The sequence below is a fragment of the Anas platyrhynchos genome, chromosome 16 (genome assembly GCF_047663525.1).
Source record: "Anas platyrhynchos isolate ZD024472 breed Pekin duck chromosome 16, IASCAAS_PekinDuck_T2T, whole genome shotgun sequence".
Lineage (NCBI taxonomy): Eukaryota > Metazoa > Chordata > Aves > Anseriformes > Anatidae > Anas > Anas platyrhynchos.
Genome location: NC_092602.1, coordinates 12,424,761 through 12,441,904, shown reverse-complemented (window position 1 = coordinate 12,441,904; position 17,144 = coordinate 12,424,761). Strand labels below are relative to the sequence as shown.

The following is a 17,144-nucleotide window of genomic DNA, read 5'->3' as shown; positions in this document are numbered from 1 at the left end:
TCTCCCATTGTTATCTCACCAGAAACCATGTTCCCATTTACCCTTCTCAGCCAAATTTCATTCAAATCCCACTGTACTCCCTCCTTTTCCTGCTAAAGGTGTATTACCTACAAACTGCAGGACACAGAATATAACGAAGCATCAGTGATGACTGAGACTAACGTCTGCGAGTAACGTGATTGATGAGATCTGGTATCCTGCAACCATCCTTCAACCATCCTGCCAACCATCCTTCCCATCACACAGCTGGTCTGGTAGAAACTTTTACCCACTTTTACCTGTATTTGGGTACTTTTAACAGCTCTGTTCACTATGAAACCTCCTATAACTTGTTTGGGATCATGCTATTAGCCACTCTGTAGAAGAACTGATTTGAATGTTATTCAGTTGCTGTTTCCACAGCTCCTCTCTGAACTTACCATCTCTCAGACCTTTAACCTTCTGTTAAATCTGGCTGAAATTGGAGACTGACAGATGGATGCATTTTCCTCACAGCACAACTGTGAAACATGATTTTATCTGGAAAATATAGTTTAAAAAAGATGCAGGCAGAGAAAAACACTTCCTACTTTTTTCCCCATTGTAGGTATACATACATAGAAAACAAATGGGGACCAAAGACCAGAGAACAGCAATTTCCAAGGGTACTAGAAAAAGAAAAAAAAATGTCTTCATGGGTTTTTCTGAGCCAACATGACAGAGGGAGAGCAGATCCTCCTTTACTCTAAGAGTGAAATGAGTGCACATGACAAGCAACAAGGGTTTTAAGCAAATCCGTGTGCCACTGTCCTTGCTGAGTCCTGCCAGGAGCAAGGACAAGACGGCTGCAGAATGTCCTGTGGTCTTCTTGGGTCCACCTTCCACCTTGTTTCTTTTCTCCTCTTGGCCACTGGTATTTCCCCTTGCAAGGTCATCTGTCCCACTGCCTTTCTGCCTGCAGGCACAGCAGCCAGGAAAGAGGAAGGATGTTTCTGGCACTGAATATTCACAGGTGTATTCTGAGCACTCCAAGCGTTTCATAGCCATTGGTTCTGCTGCGTTGTGGGCTCTAGACCCTGACTTCTATTGACATTAAATAGCCATTAAAAACAAAAGAGGTTCTATTGCAGGGCAGGTGGAATTTTACATGTGAACTATACAGGAAATTTATCGCATGCTTTTCATTTAAAATTCCATTTGAGAATTAATAGTAACGGCCTCCCTTTTAGCTGGTCACCTCCACTTCTGCTGTCACAGCAGCAGTATAGCTCTCACTACCAAAAGCCTTAAGGGGAACAGGTCAATAGAAAATCTCTGCTCTATGCTAACACATTTCAACACCTGAGAAGCAAAAAAAAAGGAGCAATTAAGCACAGTAAAATAAATAATTCAATAGTTAATTCAACCTGCCAGGTTGTGGAGTTTTTTTTTTTTTTAATATCCTACCAGATTGTATTTTAGTTTAGAAGTGTCCCTGGAGAGTTATGCTGTGAGAGCCTGTAAATGCTACATTGCGTTATAAGGCAAAAGCTCACCCATAGTGGGGCAACTAATGTTTAAAGAAAAAGGTTTTTTGTTTGTTTGTTGTTGTTGTCATCAGAATTCTGAATATTTCATGAGAAAGTGACAAGGTCTTTCTCTGATTCCTTACGAATTAATCTGCCAACTGATTAAGCAGGTAAAGCAGGCCCAGAGTGGAAGACTAAAATTGCACTGCAGGTACATGACTGTGAGATGGAACACAAACCAAACAGAAAGTTAATGCTCTTTTCTGTGGCAAAAGAATTGGCTGTTTTTTAATTGCCTCACAAATAATCCATAGACAGCTTTGAGTGGGAGTAATCCATGCAGCCTCCGAATACATGGGTGTATTTTGTAAATGGAGGAAAATATTCATGCACTATAAGGTTTTGCAGGAGAACAGAACAGCAGAGCTTTAACAAGCTACTCCCTCGCGACTACCAAGTTGGTACAGCTCTGGGGCAGGGATAGAGTAACCTGATGGGAAAAAAAGAAAGCAACCCAGCTTGAAAGGCTTCCAGTTCCTCCTTGTAAAAGGAAATGAGATGAAAATTGAAATGACAGGCCAACATGTGAGTCCTGATGGGCAGAGTTCAAACTAGGAGGGAACAGGCAGAACAACGATGGAGATGGCTGTCAGCAGCCCCAGAGGCTGAAGGGAACAGGCGAAATAGAAAAGAACACACTGAGCTTCCACATGTGACTCAAAACAAGGCAATACTTTACACTTCTGGTATATGTTTGCTATTCTCACCCATCCTCTGCAGCTACTCTAGAAGCCAAGTGGTCTAGAGAGGCTGCACAAACCGGCTCAATAGTATTAGTGAGACTTGTTGAAAGGAGAGTACACCTGGGAGGATTCAGTAAATGCAAACACTTTTTAATCTCGGGTATACTCTCATTTTCTGAGTAGTCCAGGTTCTTTCTACACTGATTTCAACTCTTCCTGACCTTAATGCAAAGTAAATTTAAAATGATATGTATACATCAAAACAAACAAACAAACAACAACAACAACAAAACCAAACCAACCAACCAACCAAAAAACAAACAACAACAAAAAACTTTTTCTGACTACCGACATCACTGCCTAGTTTCTCTGGGTAGAGTACATCAGTAAAACCTCAATTTACCATCCTTTACAGAATGGGTTACTGTTCTTTACAGAATGGGCAACAAAATTGTCTGCAAAACTCAAAAACTGCAGTTCAGAGCAGAAAAAGCACCGGGAACATGATCTCACCAGCACCAGGCTTCAATGCATGGTTCTGCCTGGTAGCAGATATTACCATGAATGAACTTTTGCAATGATTTGAAAAATCCAGATGCCTTAAAAGTAAATAAATAAACAACTTAGCTCTTAAGCTTCTAGAAAATTACAGTGACAGCTATTATAGACTTTGATGGGGAAAAAGTAGGGTGAATATAAACCAGGTGCCCTACAAGGCTTACTTTATTGCATCTTCATTTTTCAAAAGATATTCATGAACATATAAAAATAAACACTCCACTCCTTTGCAATTAAATTTCTCTCTGGTTGCAAGTACAGCTATTTTTAGTTTTAATTTGAGGATATCTCCCAGAACTGCAGAGTATAATCAGTTCCATCATAACCCTGCATCATCATTATCAAATACCAGCCTGTCTTTGGAAAATACAAATTTTACATACTGAAGGTCCCAACAGCCATTTTTCAGCTGAGTGTACAGATCAGTTTCTTCAGGCCCGAGGTCTAGTAATGCCAAATATTGGCCACTAAGTGGTGCTACTAAGATTTACTGCAACTGTAGATCTGGTCCATTAAGCTCAAATCTGTGCTACCCACAGTCAATGCCTCTCCCTTCCAAAACAAAGAGGATGAGGAAAGGCATGCTAATTTCAAGCCCCATTAAAAATATAGGAAATAATTTCACGTTTCCCTCAATTGTAAATGTAAGAATATTTATGAAGAAGTCAGATTTATATTCAAGTTTTTAAGAAGAAAAAGAAAATGACAAGCAGATAAAATAAAAGTACTTGAAAGCATGCATCTGCCTCGAGCCCTGAGCCTCCTTAATGGTATCTCCATACTTGTCTGCTTTGGAGGCTTTCCATTCATTGTGGTTTAAATTACTTTCCTCTCCACTAAGCTGTACTGGAGCAGAGACAACAACTTTTTTTTTAATGGAACTTGCAGCCATTGGAGAAGATTGTTGACAGTGTTGCAATAATAATAAGTATTCATAGAATCATAGAATAGATTTGGTTGAAAGGAAGCCTTAAGGATCATCCAGTTACAACACCCCTGCCATGAGAAGGAACACCTCCCACCAGACCAGGTTGCTCCAAGCCCCCTCCAACCTGTCCTTGAGCACTGCCAGGGATGGGGCAGTCACAGCTTCTAGGGACAGCCTGGGCCAGTGCCTCACCACCCTCATAGTAAGGAATTTCTTCCTTGTATCTAATCTAAATCTACCCTCTTTTAGTTGAAATCCATTACCCCTTTTCCTATCACTGTACTCCCTGATAAAGAGTGCCTCTCCAAATTACATTATTCAAATATAATTGCTAATGTGAAAACACCAACCTACAGTTGTCTCATCCATACAGTTCTTCAGCTCCCCAGTTGCTGAATTAATGTCTTTCACAGCCCTTGAGACATAGGGCAAAATGTAATAGCACTTCTCTCCCTGTAGGAATAGCCAAGAACTCACCAGCCAATGTTGAATTCAACATGAGCATCAAAGAACCCGACAACAGGAGAGGTTGCAGCTTTCCAGCCTTGGATTCTGGCTCGAATCAGTCCTTCTCGCTTGTTATTGCGCACTATTTTCACCAGACCTGGGTATCTTTTATTGACATACTGGTCCAGATTAAATTTGAGCTCAACTGCAGGGGAAAAAACAAAAAACATTAATGATAAGAAAACATAGCTTTGTAATGTAATGCTTTACTTTGATTTATTCTGCAACAGAAAGGGAAAGAAGTCCTTACATATTCCTAAACTCTTTATCACTTTCACAGACACAAACCAAGTACCACAGCTGTGGGACAGACCAGTTCCAGGGGTATCGACCCAGAATAATTCTCTGCACATTAGAGCAGATACTGTTAGACTTGCAAAGCTTTAATACGGCAGGAAGGATTTGAGTGTTGTTTTGAAGAGATAGTTTGTCTACATATTTTAAAATAATTACTCATCTAATTCTCTGGTGATTTTCATTAGGCTGCAACTAGCCTCTGGAGGAGCAATTCTGAACTTATAGCAGAGTAACGTGGGAGTCATTGGTGATTTTTTTTTTTTTTTTTTTTAGTCTGAATTATGCTATTCAATAAGAGTTTGAAAAATAACCTCAGTGGATTTTGGGTCAAGACCTAATTCAGATCAGAATTAATTTCCCTTAATTCTAAGTTTTCCCTTAAATACAATTAATATTCTGCAATACAAGGCTTCTTCCCCATTAAACTAAATGGATCTTGAAGATTTCAAATAGACTTATGTCTTTTTTCATTTTCAGGCATTCAACCACAGATAGAGCTGAACTCATTCACTCCTTTATTCAGCTTCATTTCAATAGGCTTATAAACAGGCAAATTACTAAAACAGTCTCCGTATTTTTTTAAAATCAATCTAGTTTGGTAATTCATTTACACTACAACTTATTCATAATGAGGCTTTTACTCAAATATATTTATTAGGAAAACTAGTAGAAGCTTCCATAGCATTAGAAGCCTCATTCTTCTGATCTATATTACACAGTAGAATCATTATCATCCAAATCAAAGACCTGATAAATCTCCAGCTATCTAGAAGAATGACAGAGAAAAGCCATATAAGAGTTCACTGAGAAACAATGAGACCAATTCTCTTCAGCATTACGCTGACTGAAACACTTTGCAATCTCATGTAATTACTCCATAGGTTACACTGCAGTAACTGAAAGCAGAATTGGACAAAAGCTTTCTTAAAACTATATGTTCTGAGGATTATTTGTGTTTCAATGATTTGTTCTCTCAACCCTCTTTTCTATTTGGGTATTTCGAAGAAGAATGGCAACTGAAAACTGGAAGATTTAAAAAGCTGTTGAGCTGAGGAGGAAATGGTAAAAATGAGCCTTTTTTTTTTTTTTTTTTTTTTTTCTTTTTTTCTTTTTAAATAGGACTTGAGAAGCTGGACAGTTCTAGAAACAAAATGCAACAACATTGCTGGTCATCTGTATCCTAAAGGCAATTCCAACCCATCCCATAAAACATATTGACTGATTAACAGCACCCTACATGCTCACCAGTATTTGGAATTTTGATGGCTATAACACAAGTGCTATTTTTACATTAATGAATTACATGACCTGAAAGTTGCATACACTTTTTGCTCATTCTGTTGTTGCATTTTCACAGCCTAATTTATTTTCTACCAATTAAAAACAAACAAACAAACAAACAAACAAAAACAACTCAAAATCTGACATTACAACACATGTAAGTGTGAAGGAGCAAACTGTGCGTCCACATAAAAGAAATGATCTTCAAGGAGAATCTGTAACCCCATTTTTCTTTGGAAACAGAATTTAAACTTTTGGTCTATTAATGATGGTATTGCACTGGATCTGCAAACCTGGAGAAAAGTGTTGTTTCTATATTGAGATTGCCTATACAAATGCCATTCATTCTGTGAGGATTCCAATGAAATCAGCAGGGTTTATCCATATAATATTTATTTCTTACATAAATAGCTAATATTTACTGACATGTTTGTGCAAGTGGCTCAATGAACCATCTTATCAAACACAAGCTCTTCCAAATAACGTATTTCAGGGAAGTACGTTAATTTACACCAACTTAAGATCTGATTATTAGCCAAAAAACAAAGGTTGCATGTATGAATTTCCTCCTCTGGCTGTGTTTAAACACAGAGTGACCCACTGCTGTTTCATCCCAACATTAAAAAAAAAAGGATGCATGTAAAGTAGAAGTGACCAAACTCCTTTTGATCTATGTTTCATGTCCCTTGGTGACACAGGATATAGAACTTAGAGGAAAAGTTACTCGTGTTCACCATTGTCACTGTTGTCATCCACCAGAATGATCTCCTTAAGCAAGTGCGAGGGGGTGTGATTCACAACGCTGTGCACGGAGCGCAGGATGACAGACAGTGCCTCGTTGACAAAGATAAAGACCACGGAGATCTGGGGCAGGTCATCTGGGTAGGTCATCTGCTTGCACCTGAAAAGAAAAAAAAAAGAATTAAAATCCAAGCAGCCAGTGGGAGGCAAAATACACTGAAGAGTATCCTCTTATCCTCGAGCATACAGGTTCTTGGAGACTTTCTTCGTTCTAACCCCAAAAGAAGATGGGGTAAAAGCTGAAAAGAAGCAACATAGCTAGAAGCAGCTATGTTTCCACCAACCAAGTGAAAAGCAAAGTGTATGTGTACACACACACATTTTTAAGGATCTCTATTCTGGAAGGTTAAAAGCATCTCTTGAAAAACAAAGGAGTATTAATGACTTTGCTCAAGAATATCCTGAAGTGGGCCCACAACACTATAGCTTGCCTGTGCTCCAAGGGCACCCATCAGAAAGTCTCCTGCTAACTTGTAATTAGAACTTTTACTTTTAAAACTAGGACCTGCTCAAGCAAACTCTGCCTTTGCCCAAAGAGCACGTGCCTCCTTTCTGATTCTGTAGCTTGTGTAGCAGTAACAAATGCACAGTGCTTGTTGAATAGACATGCACCTCCTGAAACATTTGCAAAATGAATCTGCTCCATCTACGATGTCATCTTGGTATGCAGCTACTACCCACTTATGCATTTTACCGAAGACCATGCTGAGAGGAAAAACTGAGGCCTGAAGAAGGGAGCTGGTAAAGTCACACAGCACAGCACAGACTCTCTGCTTCCCGAGCCCCCCAGTCCATGCCCCATGTATCACCACACCACCTTATCCCAGTCCATGCCCCATGTATCACCACACTGCCTTATTGCAGTGGAATTCTCTTCCACTAGCAAAGAGACTAACTTAAAAAATTACCTACATGTTCTCACAGTCAAAAGCCATTCCAAATTACCATAGAAATTACTGAACCTGCACTCTAAAATACTGCTAATTGTATTACACGGAATGGCTTTTCCTGCTCTTATCAAACTTTCTGACCTCCTGCTCATTATCTTGGCATAACAATCATACTTCACTACCAGCAGTCAGAAGGGTGGAGAGGGTGACAACCACTTGACTGTTGGGTAACCTTTGGAAATGAGTTATGAATTCTAGTAAAGTGTGATTATTTGTAATTCCTTCTCATCCCAGCACCATTTGCACAGAGACGTGAGTACCTGTTATTGATTACAGCGTTTCCATAGCTGCTTACCAACGGCTTGCTGGTGGCCTGTACCACACAAAGGACCACTGTGTAAAACTCCTGGCTAAACTGCATTCTTACACAATCTAAAAATACACCTGGAAGAAAGACAAAGATTTACAGGAGGTGTGAATGCTCCTTTTTGAATTTCTTTTTGAATGTGATTTTCCTCTTGACCACACCAACATATCAAAGAAGTCCATTAAGAATACTTCAGGAACATGAAAGAGCCATCAGCTAAAAGCATGGACCTTGCAAGATTTCCCCTGATGAGGGACATCTTTGATCTGACAGCAATTTGCTTCAGAGCCTCACTTCTATCAGCAGGACATAGCAAATTGCATGGCAGTAAATCAGGCTGGTAACCGAGGAGCAGGTGAGCTGCCAGTGGAAGCGAGGCAGAAGACAGAGCCCAGCCCAGGCCAAACATCCTGGTGGGATCCTGTGTGCGGGCTCAAAGCTGGCAGGGAAGAAGAGAAGCAAAGAAACCACGCTGAAGTCTGGGGGTGGCAGGGAAACTGAGGAGGAAGTGCAGTGGGAAAGAGAGGGCAGCCAAAGCAGCACTTGGAGAGAAGAGGGACAAGCAGAGGGAAGGTAAGATGAACAAAGACATCAGAGGCAGAGAGGCATGTGCAGAGGACTGAAGTATTCTGCCTAGGAAAAGACTGGGAACCGCTAAAATAGCACAAGACTTCAGTGGTTCAGACTGGGCTTTGTCTTTGGCTCAAGACATTTTTGCTGAATCTTTCTGGAATAAGAAGTATCTGTTTTCCTGGTAAGCGGACTGGAAGACCTGTTGTGGATCGCCCAGCCACGCTGGATGCTTTTGCTAAAAGGCTGTTTTGAATTTGTTCTCTCTCCTGGGTGAAGTCACTCCTGTAATTTCTCCTTGCAGCCTTCCTTCCATATGTTCTCCCCTTCCTCTGTTAGCAGGAAGTAGCTGAAACACTGCATCATGCTTTAATTGGAGAGAGTGCTCCAACCATCACACATTAGAATATCTTGGGTAACACAGCTACGGCAGGAACATCCAGATGGGCCAAGACAAACCTCAGGATTTAGCAGTGGATTAAAAGCTGGCATAGCTTATTACAGCAAGAATGAAGAACAGCAAAAGAAGCTATTCCCCTGAGTAAACTTTTCAATCTACAGCAGTGATTCAGGAGTTCATTTCCTGAAGACTTCAGTCAACCTTGGACTCCCAACTCCTAAAGTCACTTCAGAAAATGAGATGGATGTGCTGAAGCAGTCAGCAGAAAGTACTGGCCTACTAACAAACACTTTTTATGATGTCTGAGACCACCAGCAATCCCAGTCAGGGGCCTTTCCTTAAAAATCACTGGGTGCTTAAGTGCTTTGCTGGATTGCTGCCCAAGCTCTTCCCAATGTATTCAGTAATTAGATCCCAGACGCAGCAATTTACAGTTAATACTTCCTTCATTCCAAGAAACTCTAACCAGCAGCTGACATTCGGAGCCAAACAGTGCCATTAGCAAGTCACACAAAGAGTTACCCTACCATCAACGTGCAGCTGTGCCCACCATACCCTTACAGCACCTCTGCAGCTTTGCTCTGTCTGGGTGCTAACAACTGACATTGCAACAGAGCATTCAGTCCCTTGTGCCTGTGTGCAGAGCTGAGAAAGTCAGAGTGTCAGGAGGAGGTGTAAAGTCAAAAAAGAGGTCATTCCAGAGATGTCCCGCGTGAAATGGGGGTGTTTAAGGCAGCCCACAGCTGCACCACCCAGCCCTGCACCCTGCCAGGGAAGTGGGCGGGTGCTGCTGTGCTCTTTATTTCTCTGCACTAGGTCTGATCACATTATGAACTGTGGCTGCCGAACGAGGGAGGACAATTACAGTATTGAAAGCCGAATTAACATCTGTCTAACACTATTGATCTGGGGAAGAACTTAGGCATAAATTTAACCTATGCATCAGTTAACAGTGGTCTAAGCTAGCCAGGCATGGATCATGTTTAATATTACTGTGATCTTAAATTACTATTGCAAGCTGTCTCGGTGCACACCAGCAAAGGACTTCAGAACTGCACAAGGAGCAGCGTCTCTCCAGGGCAGATGTCCATTCTGTAGAGAAACACACCACTGCATAGGTTTATGACTAGAGGTTCCAAGAAAAGGCTGATGATGCCACAGCTAATCATTTCCATGGACCAGTCGAGGATGGATTAGACCTGATATGTGAAACAACCCTTCAGGCACCTTTCGTACAACACACTAAGCATCAAACCAGAGACATCCTGCGGTTGTCTTGGGAAGAGTCTTTGAGAGGTCCTGCTCTACACTGCCTACTGCAGAGCCTGGCTAGAAACCCAGAGGTATCTCCTTTGCACATGACAGAGAGCTTGATGTCACATCATTTTCCTCTACCCTGGAGAAGGTTTTCACTCATTCTTTCCCTTGCATTGAACCAATTCCTTAAATGAACATTTTTGAGCCAGCCCCCTGAGCCCAAATACGAGCGCTGTCTATGCAGGCACAAGAGCAATGAGTACAGGAGTGAAGGCTTCAGTTGGCAGACCAGAACCTTGGAAAAAAATCAGGTACTAACACAGAAGAGGTCACAGATTAGAAACTGGGACAATGAGAAACAAAAGCTTTTCAGCTGAACATCAGCCTGCTTATGACAGCCCTGTGAGCTTGTAGAGAAAAGGAAAAGAAAATTCATTTTCTTTATACCTTCATTCCACAACTGTTGTATTTCTTCTACTTGCATCCAATCCAACAGAAAAACGTGACCTCTCTTTATCAGCAGGTCTTATAGTCTGCTCAAGTTGCACTATTTTTTGTAAACAGCTGACACTACTGCTGTGCTGGTAGTTCAGGGGATTACCAAGGAAAGGAAAATTTCCTCCTCTCTTTCTCCTGCTTTCTCTCTTTTCTGCATATGCGCTAACATCAAAAATGAGTTTTGCTTGTAGATCTTAATATACTGAGTTTAGAAACGGATTAGGCAATACATTTAGAGATTTCTGACAGCTTTACCCTTCAGGAAGAAATGCAAACAAAATTAAAGCTGCATCATGAATCTTAAAGTATTTAATACAAGACATGTTTTTCCAATGAACCACTGGGATGTAGAAGAATGTGGGTTTCCCTCCTTCACAAGTTGACTGGCCATGCAGAACTTCCTCTGCAGTCCCAGCACAAAAGAGCCCCAACAAGCTCCATGCCTTGAAAGCTGCAGAATGGTCTGTGTTCGTGTTTTAAAGGCACAGCAGGGGAAGAAGCAGGAAGGAAGTTTCTTTTTCTTTTTTTTTTTTCTTTTTTTTTTCTTTTTTTCCCCAAGAAATATGCTGAGCTTTTGCAGCTAATGCTAGATGTATTAGTAACTTTCCAGATGCAGAAATATGCTATCATTCCTTTTTTTTTTGTTGTTCTGCACTGGCAAAACAGTGAAAATGTGACAAATTACAAATATCTCCTTTCCCAGCATGGGACTCAAGTGCTGACCAGTCCATGGAAAAAAGCAATGACAGGCTACAAAAGTGATTAGCTTTATGGATCATGAATCTGTCAGGCAGAGGGCTCCAACTCCTTCCTAATTAATTCTCCTTCTCAACAGAAGGCGTTAACTGTGCAACGACATAACACTCTTTTTCTACTGAGGATGGATTTTTCTCCTCTATATGAAAGGAAAAAAAAAGAGAATCAGTAAATGGTTGAGTTTGAGAGTCGCTCTTTCTTTTTCTTCCTGTTTTGCAGCTCAAGGATGACTTTCTGTAAGAATCAAGTAATGAAAAGACAACTGAACAAGGGAGCACGGTGCACTGATACTCTGCATATCTCGAGAGAAGAGGACCACTGTATTTACAAGTCAGGTAAAAGGAGAAGAACGTTTGCTTTCAGAAAAAGCCTCAAAAATTTGGTGAGGTGATACCTTTTCACTATGGCTATGCCCTCTTAGTGTTCCCTTTACAGAATGGCCCTCACTTTGATTTATCATACAGAAGAAAAATCAACTTCTCCTTTTTCCTGAATTTATTTGGGGAAGTGCAGATACAAGATATGATGCAATTCTGCTTGGTGCTGTGAGCTTGTTAGTCTAGGCAGCTCCATAAAGCCGTCAACCCTGATGAACAAAGGGTTTGGGAAGAGAGTGTTTTTCCTCCCTTGAGTGACAGCTAAATAAATTGAGATAGTTTTCCCTCCACCTCTGCAAGCACTATGACACTCCTGTCAGTATTTGGACATTTGGCATTAAAAGACTTCCCATATCCATCAATTTTTAGGGTCCTCCTTAACTGTTCTTCAGTACAAACTACGTCTGTTCCTCATCCCACAGTATTTCAGAGCTTCGTATTAAAAGGCAGTCAAGGCAAGTCAATTAAAATAGTCTGGTCCACAGTGATATCAATGGTCATTTTCAGGGCAACAATAAACAAACATATATCTTAAATCTACTCCATGCTCCAAGAATTCCCAGCAGCTCTTTTCTCATGCCTCCTTGATGCATTTTTCTTCATCCTGCACCCAAAAGGTAACAAAGAAATTACCCACATTCATCAGAAGAAAACACTTCGGGTCGAACCCTTGCTTCTGTGCTAATCTCAAACACTTCCTGTACCAATGAATTGCTTCCCTTAATATTCATCAGAAACAAATCATGGGGAAAAAAAAAAGGTAACATATTTTCTATAACTTGCACGCTAGTTCTTACCAAGAACTCTCTGAAGCTCACTTGTCTTTGCTGTGGTGGGAACTGATTAGTTCAGACCAATCACAGCTTTACAGTAATTTGTGCACAACTTTAACAAAAAATGTTTTAACAGGTATCAGGTTCCTAAACGTAACCTGAGAGAAGCCTCGGGAACTGCCGATACATGACTGATGGGCAAATCTACATGCATAGTTACCATATGCAGCATGAAGATGGCCCCACTTGCAGAAACTACTAACCCTTACATTCAGGACTGTTGGATGCCTCAAAAGTAGCTGCCACATGCATAAAATAAGAGTCCCTGTATTTCAGTGAGATATTTCTGGCTTTCCCCATGCAAATAATACCATAAACATGCCGTCATGTCTAATAATTGCATCAATTTATACATACAAGCATGTTAAAACTAGTTTCAATGTGTTTTAAAACAAGCACCCTTATTAACGCAAAAATGGCTAAACTCTCATGCTCACATCCTTCTGTTGTATTATTATTTTTTTTTTTTTGTAACTTAACTTGAGTCACTAATATGTTTTGAAATACCATCTGTAAGAAATTTCCAGTCTATCCCCCAGTGTGCCCATTCAGATCTGCCTGTGGCTGGATGCACACTGCATCACAAAGCATTAGGCTGATTGGAAATTAATGGAGAAGCTGAAATCTGCTTTCAAATGCTCTTCAGAAATCCCCAGAGAAAATATATCCCCCATGTGACTTTATTTTTAATGGTACTAGACTTGCATTTAAGAAAGATCCCAACTAAATTTCAAGCGACATGTATTCTGCTTAATTTTAGGTGGTTTATTAGACATTAATAGCTTGTTTAGATTTGTCAAGTGGTGCTCAAGATTTCTGAGGGATTCTGGTCCTTGGATTTTTTAGCTTGCATCCTTTAAAATAAAAGCTAGACAAGAGTTGTAACCACAATGGTGGTCTTACAAAGATTTGATTTGAGATTGAGGATCTCTTTGAACTTGAGCTCAAGTGAAAGGTAAACATCACTGAAGACAATGAAGTGGTACTAAATAAAGGCAAAACCAAAGGAATTTTGCCAATTTGCCAATAACAGTTCTTTAATTCAAAGTTCTTACCAGCAAGATATATTCAGAAAATATTACCTTTTGCACAACTTTTTCAAACTTGATTCTGGGAACTACACTTTCTATATGGGAGAGAAAAAATACTTTCATCTCAGTACTTTGCCAAAACTACAACCTCTACAACATCATATTTCAAACAGAGAAGGTTTACAAAAAGCTATTCAAGAAGCCAGCAAATGTTTTCTAGGGTGCATTCAGAAAATTAGCTTCTACCTCATGGCACTACTTCTTGTTTGTGCCATCAAGGGTCATTATGCCCAAACCAGCTCTTCAGCTGCATTTCTGATAGCCCCAAGATGGACTACATGTCTTAAGATACCGCCTTTTACAGTAATGTCTCATCCATCACTGTTCAAGTTCATTCCAGATTAAGAAAACAAATAGTGGAGTGGATAAAATCAGAGGAATAATTTTCAATAAATAATGTATAAGAGTAAACTCACCATTTTCTATTTGCACAGAACAGTTTGCCATATCCTTGAAGCTATTTGTTATTCAGATAATGATATGTAAATACAGAAAGTTATCCCTGACTATTAAAAAATTACTGCAAGTATTTAATATTAAAAATTCAGGGTACTTTTGTTTAATTTTGACTATCCCAATCCCTCAGCTGGTGCTCTTGGTGCTGGACAGAGGCTGAGTATCACTGTTATCTAGAAATGTAGGGCAATAAAAAAGAGTTTTCAAGGTAACTGCTGCATAGCTCTTCACAGATTTCATTACAGGTTTGCTGTCACATTGCAGGGTGGTGGTAAGGAGGAGGATAGAGGAATGCAATCATTTTCCGCTATTACTTCAGCTAACAATGTTTTTTATGGTCTCAGGAGGACATACAACAACGTTTGGCAAACAATCTTTTCTTTAATGGGCTCCGGTGTCTTTCACAGAAGACCAGCTTTAATCTCTGGTCAAATCCAGTTATGCAGCAGAATGTTTCTTCCTACCTATGTACAAATACAGGATGGTTGCAGGAGTAAACCACCAAACAGGAGGTCAGACTTAAACTGCAGAAACCCATCCCTTCGCTGTCTGCTGCAAAAGTAATGAGAAGCTCTTAATGCTGCCCCATCCCAGCAGCTGTGAGGCGGGTTGTGGCTCCAGTAATCCCAGCACTCTCTGTGCCGAGGTGATGCAGAAGCCTATTTGCCTAAAAAACAATGGCCTTGAAATGTTTCAGCTGTGGTCACGGGGTTTTTCCTCTTGCTTTTAATGGATCAGTTTCTGTCAGAGAGAAAACAGACTAAGTTTATGGTATGTGGGAAGAATTATAGTTCTAACACAGCAGTGTTCCAAGAACAAATGCATAAAGAACATTGATTTAGCACTGAAAATGGGAGTATTAAATCCATGATGTTTAGATGCTTTATATGAGATCAAGCAGAGAACCTGGCAGTAGGAGCAGCCTGTTTATGAAAAGGCATGTCTCAGAGTCAAGCAGAGAGGACAAATGAAGGTGCATGTGCTGCAGGGATTTCCCTCGGTAGACAGGGGCAGGAAACAGCCCAATGAAGCCTCTTTAATGACAGATGATGGAGCACATCTGAAGATCTCAGTGGACTTTGGGTCAGGACCCTGCAGAATAAACCACTGGGCAAACACAGCTTTGTGAAAAACTTCAGGGCAGTCAGATCCCCAAGTGCTGATGGGGCATTTACATCTTTCTCAGTGATACTCGCAGGATGGTTCCTTGTGTGCTATAACTACTTCGCAAAATTCAAACAGAACAGTTAAGCATGTCTTAACTACACTAGGGTTACTCATACACTTAAAACTAAGAACATATTTAAGTGCTTCATTGGACTGGAGCCTAATTGCACTTTTACAGCTTTTGTTTAAATTAGAGGCTAGCTAGAGGTGAACAGCACAGTATTGAACAATTTCACGCATTTAGAAGTTAAATGTTAACAACAATTTCTTACCTTCTAATTATTTCAGGCACTTCAGAAAACTTGAATTTTAATTTAATTTTAGTTACATTTAGAAATAAGAACATTTCTTTAAAAATACAGCAACATTTTCTGTCTAGCATGAAGTAACATCTAGGGCAAACACTTTATAGCATTAAAACAGTTCAACATATAGGGAATTTTTATATTTATGAGCTCTTATCCTGATTCAGAAAAAAAAACAGGCCAGCATGTGCTTTTATTTCCACTCAGATTAACAGAAATTAGACACATGTCCTCGACCAGGCAAGGTAATTGGGTGTGATCTTGAATTTGAGCAGGCCAGGATCATACAATAGCATCTTCTTGATTCCAAGAAGCTATGGGCTTTGTAGCATGTCAGTATTGTCCTGGTTTGGTTTCAGCTGGAATAGAGTTCATTTTCCTCCTAGCACGGTGCTGTGTTTTAGATTTAGGATGAGAATAATGCTGATAGCACACTGATGTTTTGTCTCACCCCATCCTAGTGTGCATGTGCGTAGGGGGGAGCGAATGGTTGGGTGGTGCTCAGCTGCCTGCTGCCCACCACAAGTATTCACACACTGCCCCTGCCCAAATCAGTCTACTTAGAACAGATTTCCTTTTTTACTCTGTGCTGTCTGGTGTTTTTTCCTGTTTCCTATAGGCCAATAGATATTTTAAAGTCACACCCTCAGCGTTTGAGGATTTAAATTAGTTTGCCATCAGAAAGAAACCTAGAACTAAGTGCTCTGCAGTGGAAGAACAGATCATTTCCATTAACCACCCGCCCAGCAGACTGAAGCTGTATTCACAACCATGCCCTTCTTCATCCCTTATCTATAGACAGACATATTCGACTTGTTTCATCCAGACTATTTGCTCAAGCCTTTTCGTAGAGAAACTTTCCCCCCACGACTCGCAGATTCCCTGATCTGTCAGGGAAAGGAGCCGAGTGCTCCTCTCCGAGCAAACAGAACACAAATTCCCCGCCTCTTGGGTACACTTGGGTTAATAACACCAAGGCAATAAGCCACTGAACTAGCTGTAGGTCATGTATTTATTTCCAGGCAGTGAAGAAAATACAGGAGCAAAGCTTCAATGTCATTTTTATCTTGAGTTTAATGTAAACTGCACCATGACCCTCTGGGAGAACTGCGTCCTAATGAAACATCCATGGAGGAGATGAAAGCTTACTCCGGTTGCCGAACGAGACAACTGTTCACTTTGTGGATAGAAATAACTAAAATTTATGCCTTTCCTTTGGAATTTTAGGGGTACAGTCTAACTTAGCAACAGCACCCAAGGGTATTTTAGTGTATTGTTTTAATTACTATTGCTGCTATTAATATTATTTTACCATTAGTCAAGTCTGAACTACCATGTCTGCCAGGAAGGTATGTTTCATACTACCCTAGAGGCTAGCTCAGTGCTAGGTCATTTTGAAGACAAAATACATAAATGCAGACTAACAAAAGTCTGGAAGCATAGAATAAATAATATACTCATCCCTTGGAGCAAAGAAGCAAATAAACTAATTAAGAAACTAGTTGACAATCCAGAGGCATCTCACACAGGTAAAATGCAGCTCCACGGGGTTTCATTGCTAGGAGCTGAGAGACA

The 17,144-nt window shown here is 40.3% G+C and overlaps 1 protein-coding gene across 10 annotated transcripts in view; it reads right to left on the bottom strand.

The window, feature by feature from the left end:
• The window catches only part of GALNT9 (polypeptide N-acetylgalactosaminyltransferase 9), a 429,083-nt gene that overhangs the window by 90,195 nt on the left and 321,744 nt on the right, over positions 1-17,144 (bottom strand). For all 10 annotated transcript variants that reach the window (XM_072024316.1, XM_038187419.2, XM_038187422.2 and 7 more), the window contains 2 exons: positions 6,536-6,702; positions 4,194-4,368 (listed from right to left, as the gene is read on the bottom strand). In XM_072024316.1, the coding sequence (XP_071880417.1) occupies positions 4,194-4,368; positions 6,536-6,702 (342 nt within the window). The remainder of the gene's footprint in view (positions 1-4,193; positions 4,369-6,535; positions 6,703-17,144) is intronic.